At 41.3% G+C, this 17386-nt stretch overlaps 1 protein-coding gene across 1 annotated transcript; it reads left to right on the forward strand.

Moving 5' to 3' along the window:
• Window positions 1–736: 736 nt before the first annotated feature.
• Window positions 737–5954, forward strand: LOC310686559 (dynein light chain roadblock-type 2). Its single transcript, XM_083460405.1, has 4 exons — window positions 737–889; window positions 2988–3063; window positions 4623–4790; window positions 5691–5954. The coding sequence occupies exons 1-4, from the start codon at window positions 887–889 to the stop codon at window positions 5732–5734; spliced, it is 291 nt and encodes a 96-aa protein (XP_083316531.1). The 5' UTR covers window positions 737–886; the 3' UTR covers window positions 5735–5954.
• The last annotated feature ends 11432 nt before the right edge of the window (window positions 5955–17386 follow it).

Raw genomic sequence — 17386 nt, forward strand, 5'->3', positions numbered from 1 at the left:
GCTATTTAGGGGAAACCAACAATATAAACACCATCAGTAAATAAAAACAAAAACACTCCCCCCCTTCTTTTCTGCCAGTGGGGTGGGTGCGAGGGAAGAAAAATGAAACAGCCGCAAATAATGATGTTTAGGGAACAGATGTGTGAAAAAGCAAAGGGACAAGGGGAGACTTGAGGAGAGTTCAAGGGAGAGGAGGAGAAAATAGTAGAGACAGACAACACAGAGAGAAGGGAGGAAGGGAAGGGAGGACAAACACAGAGAATGGAGCAAACGGGGCTTTAAAGGCATGGCAATTTCCACCCCCTCTTCACTTCTAAGCAAGCGTCTCTGTCCGGGAGAGGGAAGGGAAGTCTCAAGGCAGCTCCACGGAGGAGCCCTGCTTTCCCCGCTCATGCGACTGGAGGAACCACTGTAGGTGCTTTTTTTTTTTTTTTTTACACGGAGGCTTCCTAACAAGGAAGTTGGCTTTATCGCCCGAGAAAGGAGAACAAGTCCATTTTCTAGGCTGTTTTTCCTCCCTGTAAGGGAAAGGAGAAAGCAGGCGAGGGAAGGAAGGAAATAGAACAGCGCGCTAAAACATTTCCCTTTCCAAAAAGAAAAAAGGGGAGTGGACCGATTTAAGGGAAAGGGCAAAACTGCAACAAAGAAGCTCCGCTGCTCCCTAAATAAGCACAGTTTTCCCTCCCTCCTTGCAAAGCAAGCGAAAGCGCCCTGATGGGGAGGCTGAAAACAGGCAGGCGCAGAACTCTGAGAATGACGGCTCTCTAGGACCCGCCCCCTCACTTCCGGGCCCTTCCTCTCGCCCAGCCCTGCTCTTGCAGGCAGAGCTCCATAGCAACGGAGGCCTGCTGAAGCGCTGCCGCCTTTGAGCCTTCCCAGCGGAGCCATGGTGAGGGAAGGGGGAGCTTATGCTGTGATGGGGTTCAGGGGAGAGGCGGCGATCTTGCCGGGTTTGTATATGTAGGGGAAAAGGGGGGTGCGGTGAGCCGCGAAACGGGGCAGCCAAGGTAGATCTGGAGATTTCAAGCGAGTGGGAGGAGAAGGGCCGCGGCAGGGCATCTGCCCCCTCCCCACATCTCCAAGGAGGGTTGGGAGAGGCTCCTGTCAGAAACCTTGGAGAGCCGCTGCCGATCAGTGCAGGTAACACCGAGCTTATGTGGATCCATGGTCTGACTCGGTATCTGGGTTCCTATATAGGGGAAAGGCCTGAGCTCTCTGGTATAGCATCAGCTTAGAATGCAGAACGCTCTAGGTTTAGCCTCTGGCATCTCCAGGTGGGGAAAAGTTGTTGGTCCCCCGCCTGGAAACGGGTTGGGGTGGGGGTGAAGCACACTGTATTAGATGGACCAGTGGCCTGTGACCTGATGTAGAGTGAAGAACAGGGCAGGTAGGTCTTCTTGAGCTCAACTGTTGGGATGGCGAAGTGCAAACAATGAGGGCGGGGCTTCTCCAGCTTTTTAATAAGGCTTTCAACATGGCTTGCAGATAACAGCCATAAGACAGTCCCTGCTCTGAGGCTCACTAAAAAGAAAGAGGGATTGGGAGGGAAGATGAAAAAATATTAAAGACATTATTGACATAATTGTTTTGATACTTGCTGTTTTTATTGCCTTTAACTTGTAAGCTACTTTGGGACTTACAGATATAAGAGATAGATAACACCCCCCCCACACACACACCTTTCCTGTAAACTGGATTAGACTTTTTCAGTTATTACCATTGCTTTATAACAGGCTTCCTCAAACTCAGCCCTCCAGATGTTTTTGGCCTACAACTCCCAGGATCCCTAGCTAGCAGGACCAGTGGTCAGGGATGATGGGAAGTGTAGTCTCAACACATCTGGAGGGCCAAGTTTGAGGAAGCCTGCTTTATAATGTGCTGGCACTTTTCTCAGTTGATATTCAGTCTTTCAGAAAATTATAAATAAGAACAGTGCCATCACTGATGGATTACTTATTATAGGACTACTCTCTCTCAGATCTTGTGGAACCATTGCTTAATTTGGGGGGGGGGTTCCATCCTTCTATTTATGAGTCATGTAATTTTTTTGCATCCAGGAGCAAATTGAACACAAGTTATTTGTGTAAGCAGGTACAGTGGTACCTCGGGTTAAGAACTTAATTCGTTCTGGAGGTCTGTTCTTAACCTGAAACTGTTCTTAACCTGAAGCACCACTTTAGCTAATGGGCCCTCCTGCTGCTGCCGCGCCACCACTGCACGATTTCTGTTCTCATCCTGAAGCAAAGTTCTTAACCCGAGGTAATATTTCTGGGTTAGCGGAGTCTGTAACCTGAAGTGTATGTAACCTGAAGCGTATGTAACCCAAGGTACCACTGTATGCTGGTTCTTGCCTGGGTAAATCAACCAAAGCTTGAGTTTAACTTGCATTTTAAGGAGTCAACCCATCTGGTTTCTTATCAACTTGTGAGTGCGGCTTTCTGCTCTCAGTATTGCTGCTATCAGGGTGTTGGTAGCAGGAAACCCCACATGAGCAGACTACTATATGTGGGAGTAGAGGGTGCTGCAGGTGGCTGTCTTAATGCTGGGTTTTAAAGAACAATATAGATGGCATTTTAAGCCTCCATTTTACCATCTACCCTTTAACATAGCACCTCTCTTGCTTCCCTAAGAGCACGTCCCTTCTGACTTGCCCCACTAATGCAGAGCAGCCTCGTTCCCTAGTGCCTTCAGCGGGATGCCATAATTCCAGATGCTACTCTGCAACAGGGCTCCCTCCACAAGTGCTCCATTGCTGTTAATTTAGTAGCTAGTTCAGTGGCCTGGATCCAATGTTAGAGGAGACCCAATGAAATTAATGGTTATGACTAACTTTATTAATTTCAGTGAGTCTGCTCTGATTTTGATTTAGTGGGATAGTATCCCATGTTCTGGAGCTGGAGACCAAATTGGTTAGAAATATTGGCTGCTGCCCAAATTTTACGGGCTAGTGCTCACATTTTGTTACAGTGATTTTGCTTCTTTTGCAGGCAGAGGTAGAAGAAACTTTAAAGAGGATCCAGTCACATAAAGGAGTTATTGGAACTATTGTCGTAAATGCAGAAGGTAAAGATCTGCCTTTTGGGTGTTCTCAGAAGTACATTCAACGCTTTGTACAAAAAGATGCTTTTTGGAATTTTTCTTTTGCTATTTGAAATATACTTTAAGCTAAGTTGGTTATTCTAATTTACAATTTGAATCTAAAGCTGAGGACTGGTTTCTTTTAATCTGCAGAAGTCATCAGTGTGAATAGTTTATTTGATATCAAGAGGCTGATGGGGACTTTGTGATTTGTGTGTGAGGCCTCAGCATTTTCTTCAAGTTCACAAATGCTGTTTTTTAAGATACTTTTGCCACTTTAACACAGTGGATAAAACCAGTGCTTTTTTTTCTGGGGGTACTAAAGGGTACACAGTACCGGCACTTCCCTTTCCACCAATGTTAAAAGAGTGGCACTTACTTTAGCAACTTCATGGGGAGTACCAACACACACACATATTTAAAAGCACTGGATAAAATTATGTTTTTTTGAAATTGGTGGCAGCATTCTCATTTACTGGAAGTTGGGGTTTCACTCAGTATGTAACTACTCTAATGATCTCAAGTGTCTGTGAGCATTTATTATTTTTGTAGCTATTTGTCTAGATAACCAAAATACTGAGATTCTTGAGGAAAGATTCACATGCCTACTCCAGTAGTAGGTTTTACAGTATCTCCAGATGTCTCTCCCTAATGAACATAAGGGCATGCCCTCCAACATTTCTCCAATGAAAATAGGGATGTCCTATTCCTTTATTCCTTTATTTATTTATTTATTTATACATACACCACCAATTAAACATTAAATAACTTCCTTCAGATGCCTTCTAGAGGTTATATAGTTATTTCCTTGGCTCAGGAGTTGCATAACTTCATACCCTCCAACATTTCTCCGATGAAAATAGGGACATCCTAAGGAAAAGTGGGGCATTCTGGGATCAGATCAGAAACCTGGATGGCTTCTGAAAATCTTGGACTGCCCTGGAAAATATGGACACCTGGAAGGTCTGTAAGAGCAACCTGCTGGATCAGGCAAATAACCCTTTTGGTCCAGCATCCTGTTTTCACAGTGGCCAACTAGATGCCTGTGGGAAGCTTGTAAGCAGGACCTGAGTACAATAGCACACACTCTGGTTGTGATTCTCAGAAACTAATATTTAAAAGCACAATTCCTCTGGCAGTGGAGGTAAAACATACTTATTTTGGCTAGTAACCATTGGTAATAGTTACTCAGTTTAAGCAGTAGTGGATATCAAGCTGCATGGAGAAGGTTGTTGAAAACTATTTTTCATAGGGCTTGCCCAAGTAATTTTGCTTACAGCCTGACAATCTTGGTCTACAACCTTTGTCTCATAGGCTACTGAAATCTCATTAAAATGCATGTAGTAGGGTCTGGCAGCTTACTTCCCAACTAGGCGTCCCTTCTTTTTGGTTTAAGTGTCTCTCCTCACCTGTAACAGTTGCTGATTGGCTGTTCTTTCCCCAGAGTAAAAATGGCTTTTTCAGAAGTGTCCTTAACCTTAGATGCAGTTTGGTTCTGATGTTGCCCTGTTTAATCCTAAAGCAGCAAATGACTTCCTTTTCAGGCATCCCAATCAGAACCACTCTCGACAACTCAACTACAGTACAATACGCAGGTCTCCTTCATCAGCTCACGATGAAAGCAAAAAGCACAGTGAGAGATATCGATCCTCAGAATGATCTGACCTTTCTCAGGATTAGATCAAAGAAACATGAAATCATGGTTGCCCCAGGTAATATATTTTGTCTTCCAAAAGAAAATATTGCTCTTACTGCTGTGTGGGTAGCTTTTGAGGTCCCTTTCATTGCTCCAATGCTGATGTTAAATATCCGTCTTCCTGTTTCAGCTAGAAAGATAAAAGCATAAGGGATGTGCTTGCCTTCAGATCCTTTAATTACTTAAATCAGGCATGTCCAAAGTCCGTTTCGGGGCCCAATCCAGCCCCCGTGGCAGTATATATGTCCCGGGGTTAAAAAAAAGCTCAGCAACTTCAATCCTAAAAACAACTTTGGTTGGCCCTCACGCATGTTCACTTCATCAAATCTGGCCCTCTTTGAAAAAAGTATGGGCACCCCGGGCTTAAATAGAGAGGGCCTAGCATTTATCCATCTATCATGTTGTGTGGCAAGGCCAGACTATAGCTGATTGCTGTGCCTGACTAGACGAGAAAATTGTTAGATCTGATATAAGACTATTTCTTAGATGTGAGGAACAACCATTTTTCCAAAGCTGGATTTGGCCAATTAGCACATAAAACTGCAGCTACTTACTGTTGGTGACAAATGACTCCCAAACCACCAATCTAACATAAGACAGATTTGATTTTAGCTTTTAGTACTTGCATTTGTACATCAAGATGGTATTTGATAAACAATGGCTGTTACTATTTTTTGAAGTGTTTCATGTTGTCTACTGAGTGGGCACAGGCAGTGGTCTTTATTGTTTTGCCCAAGATCAATCCCCCAAAATAGTTAACAATCAATATTGGGAAAAGGGTTCACCAAATACAACAAAACATTATAACTATGAAAATATTTGGCTTATAGAACTATTTTGAAATGTATATTGTAAAAATAAGGAATAGCCAAAATAGAACAAGCTGTAACAAGTTGTTTATTATCTTTTCCCACAGATAAGGAATATCTTCTGATCGTTATCCAAAATCCTTGCGAATAAACCAACCACACCAATTTTATGGGAACTGTGCTACAATTTTAAAATAACATTTACTACAGATATACAATGTCGTAGCACACCACTAAGAAACTTTCCCAGTAACTTGTCAGAAAGTTTGCAAGCTAAAATCTCTCACGTGTGCAAATGCATTGTATTTGTAACTGAATTAATGGAAATGTGTGTCTAACTGCTTAAAGGACAATAAACTTAAATGCTTAAAGCATGTGTTAACATTGATTGGGACATGTGTTATAAAATTAAATAAATCTTTTGAAATAATGAAGCACAGAGCTAAGGCTACGGCTGGAACTCTAATAAAAACAGCTCTCAAAGCCGTTTTCATGTAAACAGTTGGAAGTAGGGAATGCAGAATTAAATAATGGTTGCATTTCAGCTGACGTTAAACAGGATTATTAAGTCCCTTTGATTTCAGTGGGATTGATTGTTAAATATATGCTCACGTTTTCCAACTTCAGATTGATTGTGCCCAAAGTAAGTGAATTCAGTAATATAGTGAGCTGCTTAGAATGACAGAGCACCCAGTGGGTTTTTTTTCTGATAGAGCTAAACATGCTTTTCCTTATTAATTAATGACTGCAGTTACTCTTTGTGCAGTAGCTCACAATGTTTTGGATGCCTGTATGAAATAAACGTTTATCAGTACTTTACAGATAGAAGTGAAATGTAAATCAAACTACTGGAAATATGACAGGGACCACAAGTTCTGAACCAAGGCTGCAAGCTTATTGCATTGAACTCAGTGGGGCTTACTTCCAGCAGTACTCAAGCAGGTTCAGGCTGCCTGGCGAATCTAGTGAGGGAATTATTTCAAAGGAATGTATGGAGCACTGCTGAAGAAGGACGGAAACAGGACTCGAGCACAATGAAGATCTCTTAAGCAGAAGTGCTTGAAGAGGGCGATTCTGTTTCATCACAGAGATGTGCAGCAAGACAGAATGTGATCTCTTTGCAGGCATTCACTTAGCAAAGCAGTATGTTTTAAGATAACATTGAGGTATGCTATTTCTGTAGTGGGCTTCATTGAACTGAAAGGTGGGGACGGTTAAATGCTTAGTAACTTCTTAGGGAAGTTTTTAATGTTTGATGTTTTATCGTGTTTTTAATATAATGTTGGGAGCCACCCAAAGTAGCTAGGGAAACAGCCAGATGGGTGGGGTATTATTATTATTATTATTAGTAGTAGTAGTAGTATTATTACCAAACTTAGGGAATTTCTACAACTTCCTTGAAGCTTCTGTTTTCATCACTTAATAAATATTTCATTTCTAGTAATCTAAACATTTCAATAACATTTCATCATTCATAAAAAAATGTGTTTACATTTTGATTTAGAAAAAAGTCAAATTCTAACTTCAAATTCATTCAGTTTATTTGTGGAACATTAAAATGCATGATCTAGATGTGTGTTACAGCGTACGTCTTACAAAATGTGATTGTCATAATAAAGCATTAGAAAAGGAAAAAAAATAACTCAGATATAATTCACAGTCAAATGGTGTCAAGCCTTAGCTGATGATTTAAATAATTTAAACTCACGTTACAAAAAGAAAAAAAATCCCGCTTACTAAAAGCTCTTAATTCCACAAACACACACAAAAAGCTTCTCCTATTGAACATGCCACATTTTTAGGATGTACACATGCTGTGGTTTTTATGCACCATATTTCTACAAGGTAGCAAAAAAAAAATAAAAAAAAATTCCAGAAACAATTCTGATTCAGATACATGTAATGACATCTCAGGGATTCAAACCGCTGACCTTTTGATCAGCAAGCCCTAGGCTCAGTGGTTTAGACCACAGCGCCACCTGTGTCCCATCCTGCTAGCTATAGTGGACAGGAATTCTGTCTCTGCTGATTCTAGGGTTGGGGTGAAGAGGGACTAGGAATCACATTGGGACCTCCGTCCTGTTGATAGTGTTTCTCCCCGCTTATCTGCAGGAGAATCAGCTGCAGCTGCTTAAACAACACAAGCTATTATGTGTCTGCCCTTTGTTAAGAGGGCACAATCTGCGAAACCAGTCAAGCTCCCTCATCGTCCTACAGGCCCCATGGCTTACTATATGTCTTCCCAGCTTGACCCATACCAGATTTGGGGGAGAGGCATGAAGTAAAGAAATAGGTATTTAAAAGTACCGCATTTTACTGTGTATGAGACGAGGTTTTTTCATCCCAAAACAAAGCCCCCCAAAAGGGGGCTTATCCTTTCAATGCATATGTTTGAACATATCTTATACACGGATAGTGCCTTGGCAGAACGGGTGATTGCTTTTAGCCACGATCGGGAGAGTTTCAGTGGTGACTGGGTGGGTGATTGGTAACTGCGGCAAGGTCCACTGTCTGTTGGCTGCTGCTGCGTCAATTGGAAGGGTGACTGGCGACTGCTGGCTCAGAGCGGGCAGTCAATAGATATTTTTAGTGGTGTGTGTGACTTCCAGTGCCGCTCCGGCAGGGTAGCGTTTTTCAGCAAATTCCCCCCCCCCCCCCAAAAAAAGCTCAAGCACTCTGGGCTGTCCTCTGCAAAAACAAAAACAAAAAACCCCCTCAAAAATTCTGGCAATCTTCCCCCATTTTCTGAATTTTGAGTCTCCCAAAATAGGAGATTGTCTTATACACGGAAAAATATTGTAATCCAAGAAAAAAACGGGGAGGGAAGGGTGAGGTTCTAGAAAGGGAAAGGTGGCTGGTTATTAGGGAACTCAGCCAAAACCTGACCAAAACAAGAGGACAGGCTGGCCTGGAGGGTGAGATGTCTCCTCCCACTAAGTGAGGTCAGAAGATGAGAAGCTACCTGCCAGAGCTAGTGGGAGGAGCTATTGCAAAGTATGGAATGCCCTTGGAACCACAGGTGAATAGATGTGTTTGATACTGAGGTTCACTAATATGGGTTGAAACTTACACTTTGTTCAAACATATGCATTGAAAGGATGGAAAAATACTTTATTTCCCTTGTGCCACTCTTTAAACACACCCTAAAGGTTAACAGGTAAAGATTACTTCATAAGGTTGTTAAAATGTATTTGCACCCACACATATGCTTTATTCCATGCAAGATGGGAAAGAAACTTGTCTTTGTCTTGAAAAGGTTAATAATCAAAATGACAAATGCAGGAAAGGCAGGAAACATGTTCTACCAAGGGATAATATAGCAAAATATTCAGTCTGAGGCTAAGGGATATGCCAGAGAATTGTTTTTACTGCAAAAGACGAGGTTTGTCCTTGATCACTGTTCCCAAATATGTCAAAAGGTTAAACTTTCAAACCATTTCAACATAAATGTTTTTCTTCCCTCTCCTGTTTGCACGGAGTAAGTTTAATAGGATTTTTCTATAGGGACATTCAAAGATCTTGGATACAATTAGGTCAATGGAAACTATTACATTTAATGTAATCAAAAGTTACAGCGATTACTAAGGAAATATCAACTAGCCTTTCATCGCAAATCGTCTTTGGGCAGGGCATATCTGAGAGCTGTTTCAGGACTGTGAAACTTGATTGCATTATGCAATGTATTATAATTTATTTGTTTAATACATTCTTTCATGATTTGTCTCAAAGAACTTCCAACTGTTTTCTTGCACCCATGGAACTGACCCAACAACAAATTGCAAACAGCTTTTGTGATTTCCACAAAATGTAAAGTTTTATTCCTATTATTTATTTGCGTAGACTGTTGGAGCGGGGGGGGGGGGATTTGTTGGTCTTAATTGATACAATAACGATTTGGTTTTGGGGGATCTGAGTTCAGTTTCTTTTGGGCGGGGGGAGATAACAAAGGTGGGACATTGCCAGCTTGAGAAGCTTGTGAACTTAATACACAGGAGTTCATAATACATCTGACTTCATAAGACAAAATTCTGAATTTGCTTTAGAAATTGTAAAAGCATCTCAGTTGTACGTTGCGACTTCAGTTCAGTTATGCCTCACTACTTTCTTCTTTAAAAGGCAACTTTACCCTGATAACTGGGAGCCAGGATACTGCATGCTCTATACCAGGGGTCAGCAAGGCTTAAGCAGCCTGGGCCGCTTCACTCCCTCAGAGATCTCTCTGTGGGCTGGATCACACACGCGTACACTTGCGTTACGGCGCAGAGGAGACGTGCGCATGCGCAGACACTATTTCCGGTGCGGAAGAAGAAGAAGAGGAGGAGGAGTTTTGATTTGATATCCCGTTTTATCACTACTCGAAGGAGTCTCAAAGCGGCTAACATTCTCCTTTCCCTTCCTCCCCCACAACAAACACTCTGAGGTGAGTGGGGCTGAGAGACTTCAGAGAAGTGTGACTAGCCCAAGGTCACCCAGCAGCTGCATGTGGAGGAGCGGAGACGCGAACCCGGTTCCCCAGATTACGAGACTACCGCTCTTAACCACTACACCACACTGGCTCCGCCCCGCCAGTGCTGCAGAAGTGAGTCCCTGAGCCGTACTCTGCCGCTTTAGCACAGTGCGCCGGGACTTGCTGAGCGGGTGGCAGGGTTCAGGGGTGGCTTGGAGGCCAATTAAACGACCCCCGTGGGCCATAGGTGGGCTTTAGGTTGCCGACCTCTGCTCTTTACCCACTCACAGAAACTGCCTCCACTCAATTTTCTGTCATCTTCCCTGCCACAGTCCAGTCCATTCAGCAGGGTTCCCTGACTTTTGGGAGATGCAGGGGGGGAGGGCGAGGCATGTAGATCTGTGAGGGAGAGGATGCAGGAAGATCACCTTTCTATTATTCTATTGTTTATTAAATTGGTTGGTCACTTTATCTTGCCCAGGGCAACCCAGAGCATCTTATAACCCCTCCACACACCCACTTTCATGGGTGGAACTCTGGATCCAGCCCAGCATATATACTATATATAGTATTTGGATGTAGTGTGTAGTATTGTATTACACACAAACATAATAATAGGCAGCATATAAACTAATGACACATATTACAAAAATAAACAACAGAACTGTGAGGTTCCATATAACATACTAAGTCATCCATGCAAACTATAATGCCTTTTTAATATTTATTTTTTGTTTCTAGATTTAATTAGATAATTTTTGTAAAGTTTTTCCTTTTGAATTTAAATTTTAAAATGTTAGGTTTCAATTGTAAAATTAAGTGGTTTTATAGAAAATAATAATAAACAGTAAATTATGGATTTTCTTTAATGTTCACAGTTTGTGAATTTATGATGGATATTTTAAAGACAGTATCTCCTACGTGCCCATTTTGAAATGCAATTCTAAATACATGGTTTAGTGATAAGTACTATTGAACTTGATGTTAAATTTGTTTTACGATCGTAATCTTTCAATCAAAAAAGCAAAGGACCTTAATGTGTTCTGAAAACATTATCCAAAAGAGTTTATGCCCATGATTTTACAGTATATCCATCCTCTTTTGAAATCAATGGGATGTGGAAGTACTTAACTCAACCTGGATCATACCCAGATATTTTTAAATAAGGTTTCAGTGATGCAGGGAAGTATTGAAACTTGTAAAAAAATTGATGCAGCCTTAAATTTTGTTGGATTTAACGGGTGTCATAAAGATACTCGGTTCCAAATTTCATGCCCATAAAAAAGGATGTTGAATCATGCACTACGAAATCAACAGTCACAAAGCTTGGCATGAGATCAGAAACTCTGCTATTTCAGCAGTATTTTTAATTTCCTTTCTTTTTATGTCCTCCATATATTTCTCCTACAAGCTTCTGTTAACTGAAACCTGCTCATTATACATTTCTGCCAATAATTTCTGCAACCAGATTCCTGTTTCCATTCTACTGTTTGGTGTTAACTTTACAAACCTTTTGGAAAAATCATTGCGTTTTATAGGGATTATCCAATTATTCAGTGTAGGTCTAATACAATATGCTGAAAACCAGCCATCAATCAGCCAACCACAAGACCTACTTTTAAGTCCAGCAATCTTATGCCACTATATCTGCCCATTGGTTTTCTGCTTTGTTTAATCCAGTTAGCAATTATTTTTGGCTCCTGTCCTCAAAATTTCTATTTGTGTTTATTCTGAAAGATATACTAAACTATTTGCTAAGGCTGTTTTTCTTTTTCTTTTTTAGTTTAAGGCATCTTCAGGAACAGATCAGACAATTCATGTAGAACAGGACTGTCAACAACTGATACCCAGATTTTGATTTGTGATCCTTTTAAACTGGAGAGCCTGGTTTATCACGAATGCAAAGTATGTGCTGTACTCCTCCTTGTCTGAAGCACTGAGTTTCCCATTGGGGGTGGGGGGAATCTCTGGATGAGGAATTCTGACCTGGACCTGATGGGATGGCTGGACCAAATCTGAAGCCATTGACAATCTTTCCGTTTGCCTATAGGGTCTGTCTCCCACACCAATTTCAAAGTAGCAAAGGGAGAGAACCAAAATTGTAACATTAACAAATACAGGCAATTAGCATTTTGTCTGTGTTCAAAGCACATGCAACTCTGCACGCGGACATCGCCAAGACATCGCCAAGTAGCAGGGAAAAAGGGCAAAGTGGGCAGGCTTATACATGCACCTCCATCATACATGATGACCAGGAACACAATCCCCACACAAATCGTGGGTTGCCTGTACAGTGGTACCTCAAGTTAAGTACTTGTTAAGTATTAACAAGTTAAGTATTGTTAAGTTAAGTATTCGTTCCGGAGGTCTGTTCTTAACCTGAAACTGTTCTTAACCTGTAGCACCACTTTGGCTAATGGGGCCTCCTGCTGCTGTCGCGCCGCCGGAGCACAGTTTCTGTTCTCATCCTGAAGCAAAGTTCTTAACCCGAGGTACTATTTCTGGGTTAGCAGAGTCTGTAACCTGAAGCATATGTAATCCGAGGTACCACTGTATATCTGAAATATACTCGGAGTCCTGTAGTAATTTCATGCTCTTTATTGCAGCTTGTAAAACAGTGATTGAATTGCCCCCAAACCTCAGGCTTTTATATACATTATTTACACAATGAGTCCCGTCTGATTGGCTGATTCTGCTTCCCTCCTGGAGCCTGATTGGTCTTTTCCTGCAAGCCAGTCAGTTGTTGCATTCTACGATTCTACTTGCCTATTGTTCTAGGATCCAAGCTCAGTACATAACAATATCACAGAGACTCCACCTTTCTGGACACTTGGTACAGCCAGATAAAGGCAGCTCAGAATCTGCATACACACTCCATTGTCTCTCAAGACAGACGGATGCCAACAACCTTCACATAACTACATGGATTGTTCGCTATTCAAAGCGCTGACTTGTTCACAGTTAGCTATGCCCTTAGGCTATGTTTTATTATTTTCCCATCAAAGTTCAGACCAGCTTGATATTTCATCATCTGATCATAAGTCACAGATCATTATACACCCATCTCTATTATTTGTAGTTGGCTTAACTGGAACCCTTTGCAGAAGTCACTGCTTTTCTTGGGCTTTTTGATTATCTACAATAACTGTTCAGAAATTTGTTGTTTCGCGCAGAATACTTATATGTAGCTGGGAATATTGCATTTTTTGTTTGAGAATGGAAAACTATGGATATTTGTTGTATTACTAATTACAGTGAAAAGCTCTTGTTTCGATACAGTTAAATGAGAAGGCCTTATTTATGAAAGCGTATTTTAAAGCGTGTCCAGCAGATGGTAGTAGTGTAACATGCCATAGCATATGTAAAAAAACAAAACAACCCCTTTAGATTTTGAAGCAAGTTAGCACATGCTATTGCTGGGAATACACATATGAGTAAGCGAGAAGGTGATGTACCAGAAATATTTCCTTTACACTTTGCAGGCAACAATAATTTTAATGGGCTTGCAGTTCACTTTATCAGTTGCTACGTTCACACATTCCAAAAAATAGTTTAGCACGACATGAATAAGCTTGAAAGAGTCACTGTTTGTTGTTTAGGACAAAACAACAGACAACAGAGAGAAAGCTTCCAAACTACCCATATTTTTCTTTATGCAATTTTAACTGCTTTTATACAAACATTGAAAGGTAAAGGACAGTCAAAGGCAACTATGGGGTTGTGGCACTCATCTTGCTTTCAGGCCAAGGGAGCCGGTGTTTGTCCACAGATAGCTTTCCAGGTCATGTGGCCAGCATGACGAAACCACTTTTGGTGCAACGGAACACTGTGACATAAGCCAGAGTGAACAGAAACGCCGCTTACCTTCCCACCACAGCAGTGCCTATATATCTACTTACTACTTCAAACTGCTAGGTAAGGCAGGTGCTGGGACAGAGCAACGGGAGCTCAGTGGTTTAGACCACAGCACCACCCACATCCCCCAACAAACATCGTTCAGCTCTTCAGATATTGTTGGGCTCTATAATTTCCTTCAGCCTCAGCTGGCATAGCCAATCCTTAGAGATAATGGGTGTTTTATATCTGAGGGGCCCAAGTTCCAAACCTCTAATTTATCATCACATAGGAATGCAGCCAGTGAGTGGTCTGAATAGTGTGGGGGAGTGAAACTCTGTGAATATTTATAATACTGAAGCTACCTTCCCAGACACTAGTTGCCCTGCTACTTTCTTCTAATTCAAGTGCAGGATGGAGTATTTTGCAATCTGTATGGATCCACTGTCACTCCTGTCTGCAGTTGTGGAAGTTCAGAATGAAGGCAATGCAATGCAGCATTAATCAAATTCTGTATTTTGCTACTGGAAAATTTGATTATTGTTTAGAGGCATTCTTCATCTTAAAGCTTGATGTGTTCAGTGTAGGCTTCTCTTCTCTGTAAAGTGTACAGTGGTACTTCGGGTTAAGTACTTGATTCATTCCGGAGGTCCGTTCTTAACCTGAAACTGTTCTTAACCTGAAGCACCACTTTAGCTAATGGGGCCTCCTGCTGCTGCCGTGCCGCCGGAGCACGATTTCTGTTCTCATCCTGAAGCAAAGTTCTTAACCTGAAGCACTATTTCTGGGTTAGCGGAGTCTGTAACCTGAAGCATATGTAACCTGAAGTGTATGTAACCCGAGGTACCACTGTATACCTCAATATTTATAGGAGGTAACTTGCTCCAGGTGATGCCTTTTTTAACTAAGTGGATTAGGCCCAAACATCACCTACATTTTGGAATAAAGTTACCGTCAGTTTCCCTTTGAAAATGGTGCTCACCAAATCTCCATATCAATGCCTAAATTCAATTTTGTTCTGGGCTAGGAAGTCCACGACATCTGTTTTCCCAACCATATAGCGCATGATGTCAAAGTTGAGTTGCACTAGAGCCTGTGCGAAAGCACTCAAAAAAGATTTTAATCGGGATAACACTTCTTCAACTTTCAGTAATATGCTTGCAGTTCTCTTTCCTGTTTCTGTGTTCTTAGCCAGTAGGAGTTCTGCCATTACCTTCAATAGGAAGAATTTCAAAGCTTTATTAAACTCTATTATGAAATTCCAAGCCAAAATGATTAAAGACAACTAAAAAAGCCAATCAAGACAAGAACAACTAACAGTGTGCACTGATTTCCAAATGAATGAGCTCAGCATAGCTCTCCTGTGAGGAGGTGAACATTCCTGTGATGCTCTTTCCAGATGCACAAGAGAAGGAAAGCCACTGTGTCCTCATGAGGTCAACAGCATTGTTCAGCATGCTGATTTTCAGTAATGTTCATGCTTATTGTTTGGATAACCTTGGTTTAAGTAGGCAAAACAGCAAACCTTTTTTCCAATAATGGTAGGTTGCTGAGTGTAAAAGGGTAGCAATCTTAAAACAAGGAAAATAAAGAAGGCAATTTTATTTTTCACATCGAGACTTTTTGGCCTACCTTTAGGTTTGGAAAACCCTCCCACCTCCCACTTTTTTGGAAATGGGTGGGTGGGATAATTTGCATCTCTAGCAATGTTTGAGGAAGGCAAGCTCAATGACAACTTAAAGATTGCTCTTGGCTTTTCTGTGAAGCTTACAAGATAAGTGTAAGCTAGACCTTCCCATTGTCAGAAAAGGGAAATAACAGAAAGTTAATAATGATTGACTCTAATTGGTTTCTGTGTTGACAGTATCTAGAGAGATATTCTGCATTAACATGAAGAATTGAACTAAAAAGCTTGCATATGAAAAGGGAGGCCTACAGGTAAAGAATGAATCATGTCAGTTACAAAGTAATGGAAAGTTGTTATTTCAGCTGTAATTCTAATATGGAAGAGGATGTGTGAAACAAGAACAAATTATGATACAGTGGTACCTCGGGTTAAGTACGTAATTCATTCCGGAGATCCGTTCTTAACCTGAAACTGTTCTTAACCTGAAGCACCACTTTAGCTAATGGGGCTTCCTGCTGCCGCCATGCCGTCGGAGCATGATTTCTTTTCTCATCCTGAAGCAAAGTTCTTAACCTGAAGCACTATTTCTGAGTTAGCGGAGTTTGTAACCTGAAGCCTATGTAACCTGAAGCGTATGTAACCCGAGGTGCCACTGTACACATATATTGTTATCTCCATTTCATGCCTAAGGATTACAAGTGGCATGTAATATCATAGGAAACTTCTTTTAGACAGTCATTATTTGTCCATCTAGCCTAGTATTTAAGAGAGTTTGTGTACTGGTCCAGTAAACGCTTCCGCTGCGCCACCAGCAACAGCTCTCTTTGCAGAGTATTAATTAAGTCCAGTGCAGAGATTATTGTTGCAGTACAAGCTTCAAAGTCTCAGCAGCAAAGAAATAACGACACAGGGAAGCCTGTCTTTCCAAAGACAGGTTTATTGCAGAAAGATAACAGAAAAACCTCCGGAGCTTTCGGACATTTTTGCTTCACGCCCCACACACAGAGAAAACAAAAACTCTTTATATACTGAGCAACTTAACAACTTAACGAGCTTGACTACTTAAAGTTACATGACATTGCTAACTTGCCAGCGTCTTAGGTTTCACACCCTAACACCCCCTCTCGCTGGCAATACAAAAAACAAAAATTACTTCAGACCCATTTCTTCACAAAAGTTTTCATGCCGCTGAAACCCAAGCGGTTTTGTAAAACCATCAGCTTGATTTTCATGACTGGGACAGTAATTTAATTTAACAATTCCTGCTTTTACCGTTTGACAAACATTTTGAAAGCGGATATCCAAATGTTTTGTACGACCTTTAAACTGCCCATTTTGTGCTAACTTAAGACACGGTTGATTATCACCCCATACAGTGATCGGAGTGATGGCCTTTTCATACATCTCTTGTGCCAAGCATTTGTAAAATTCTAGATCTCTACATAACTCAGACAAGGCACAGAACTCAGCTTCTGTTGACGACAAAGCAATCAGGTTCTGTTTCTTGGATCTCCACCCAATCAGAGAGTTACCAAATTTTATTACACAGCCAGACACTGATTTTCTATCCTTTAAATTTGCCCAATCACTATCTGCCCAACAAGTAATCTGTGCTTGTCCTTCCGAAGACAATTCAAGGCAAAAATCTTTGGTGTATTGTAAATATCTTAACACTCTTTGAATTCCTTTCCATGCATTTACACTAGGTTTCGAAGCTTCTCTGCTGAGTAAGTTAACAGCGTAAGCAATATCTGGTCTACTCCATTGCGAAAGATGAAGTAAGCTTCCCAGTGCTGACTGAAAGATTTCTGCACGCTTGAATTCAGCACTATCCTTGAACTCATTGTCTTTTACAAAACCCATTTCCATTGGTGTTCTAACACCTGCACACTCCG

The sequence above is a fragment of the Podarcis liolepis genome (genome assembly GCF_965112155.1).
Source record: "Podarcis liolepis genome assembly, chromosome: 9".
NCBI lineage: Eukaryota > Metazoa > Chordata > Lepidosauria > Squamata > Lacertidae > Podarcis > Podarcis liolepis.

Excerpts from the sequence above, each read along its gene's own strand:
- LOC310686559 (XM_083460405.1), top strand. Across the intron at positions 3,064-4,622 it reads TATTGTCGTAAATGCAGAAG|GCATCCCAATCAGAACCACT; the intron begins GTAAAGATCTGC and ends CTTCCTTTTCAG. Across the intron at positions 4,791-5,690 it reads TGAAATCATGGTTGCCCCAG|ATAAGGAATATCTTCTGATC; the intron begins GTAATATATTTT and ends CTTTTCCCACAG.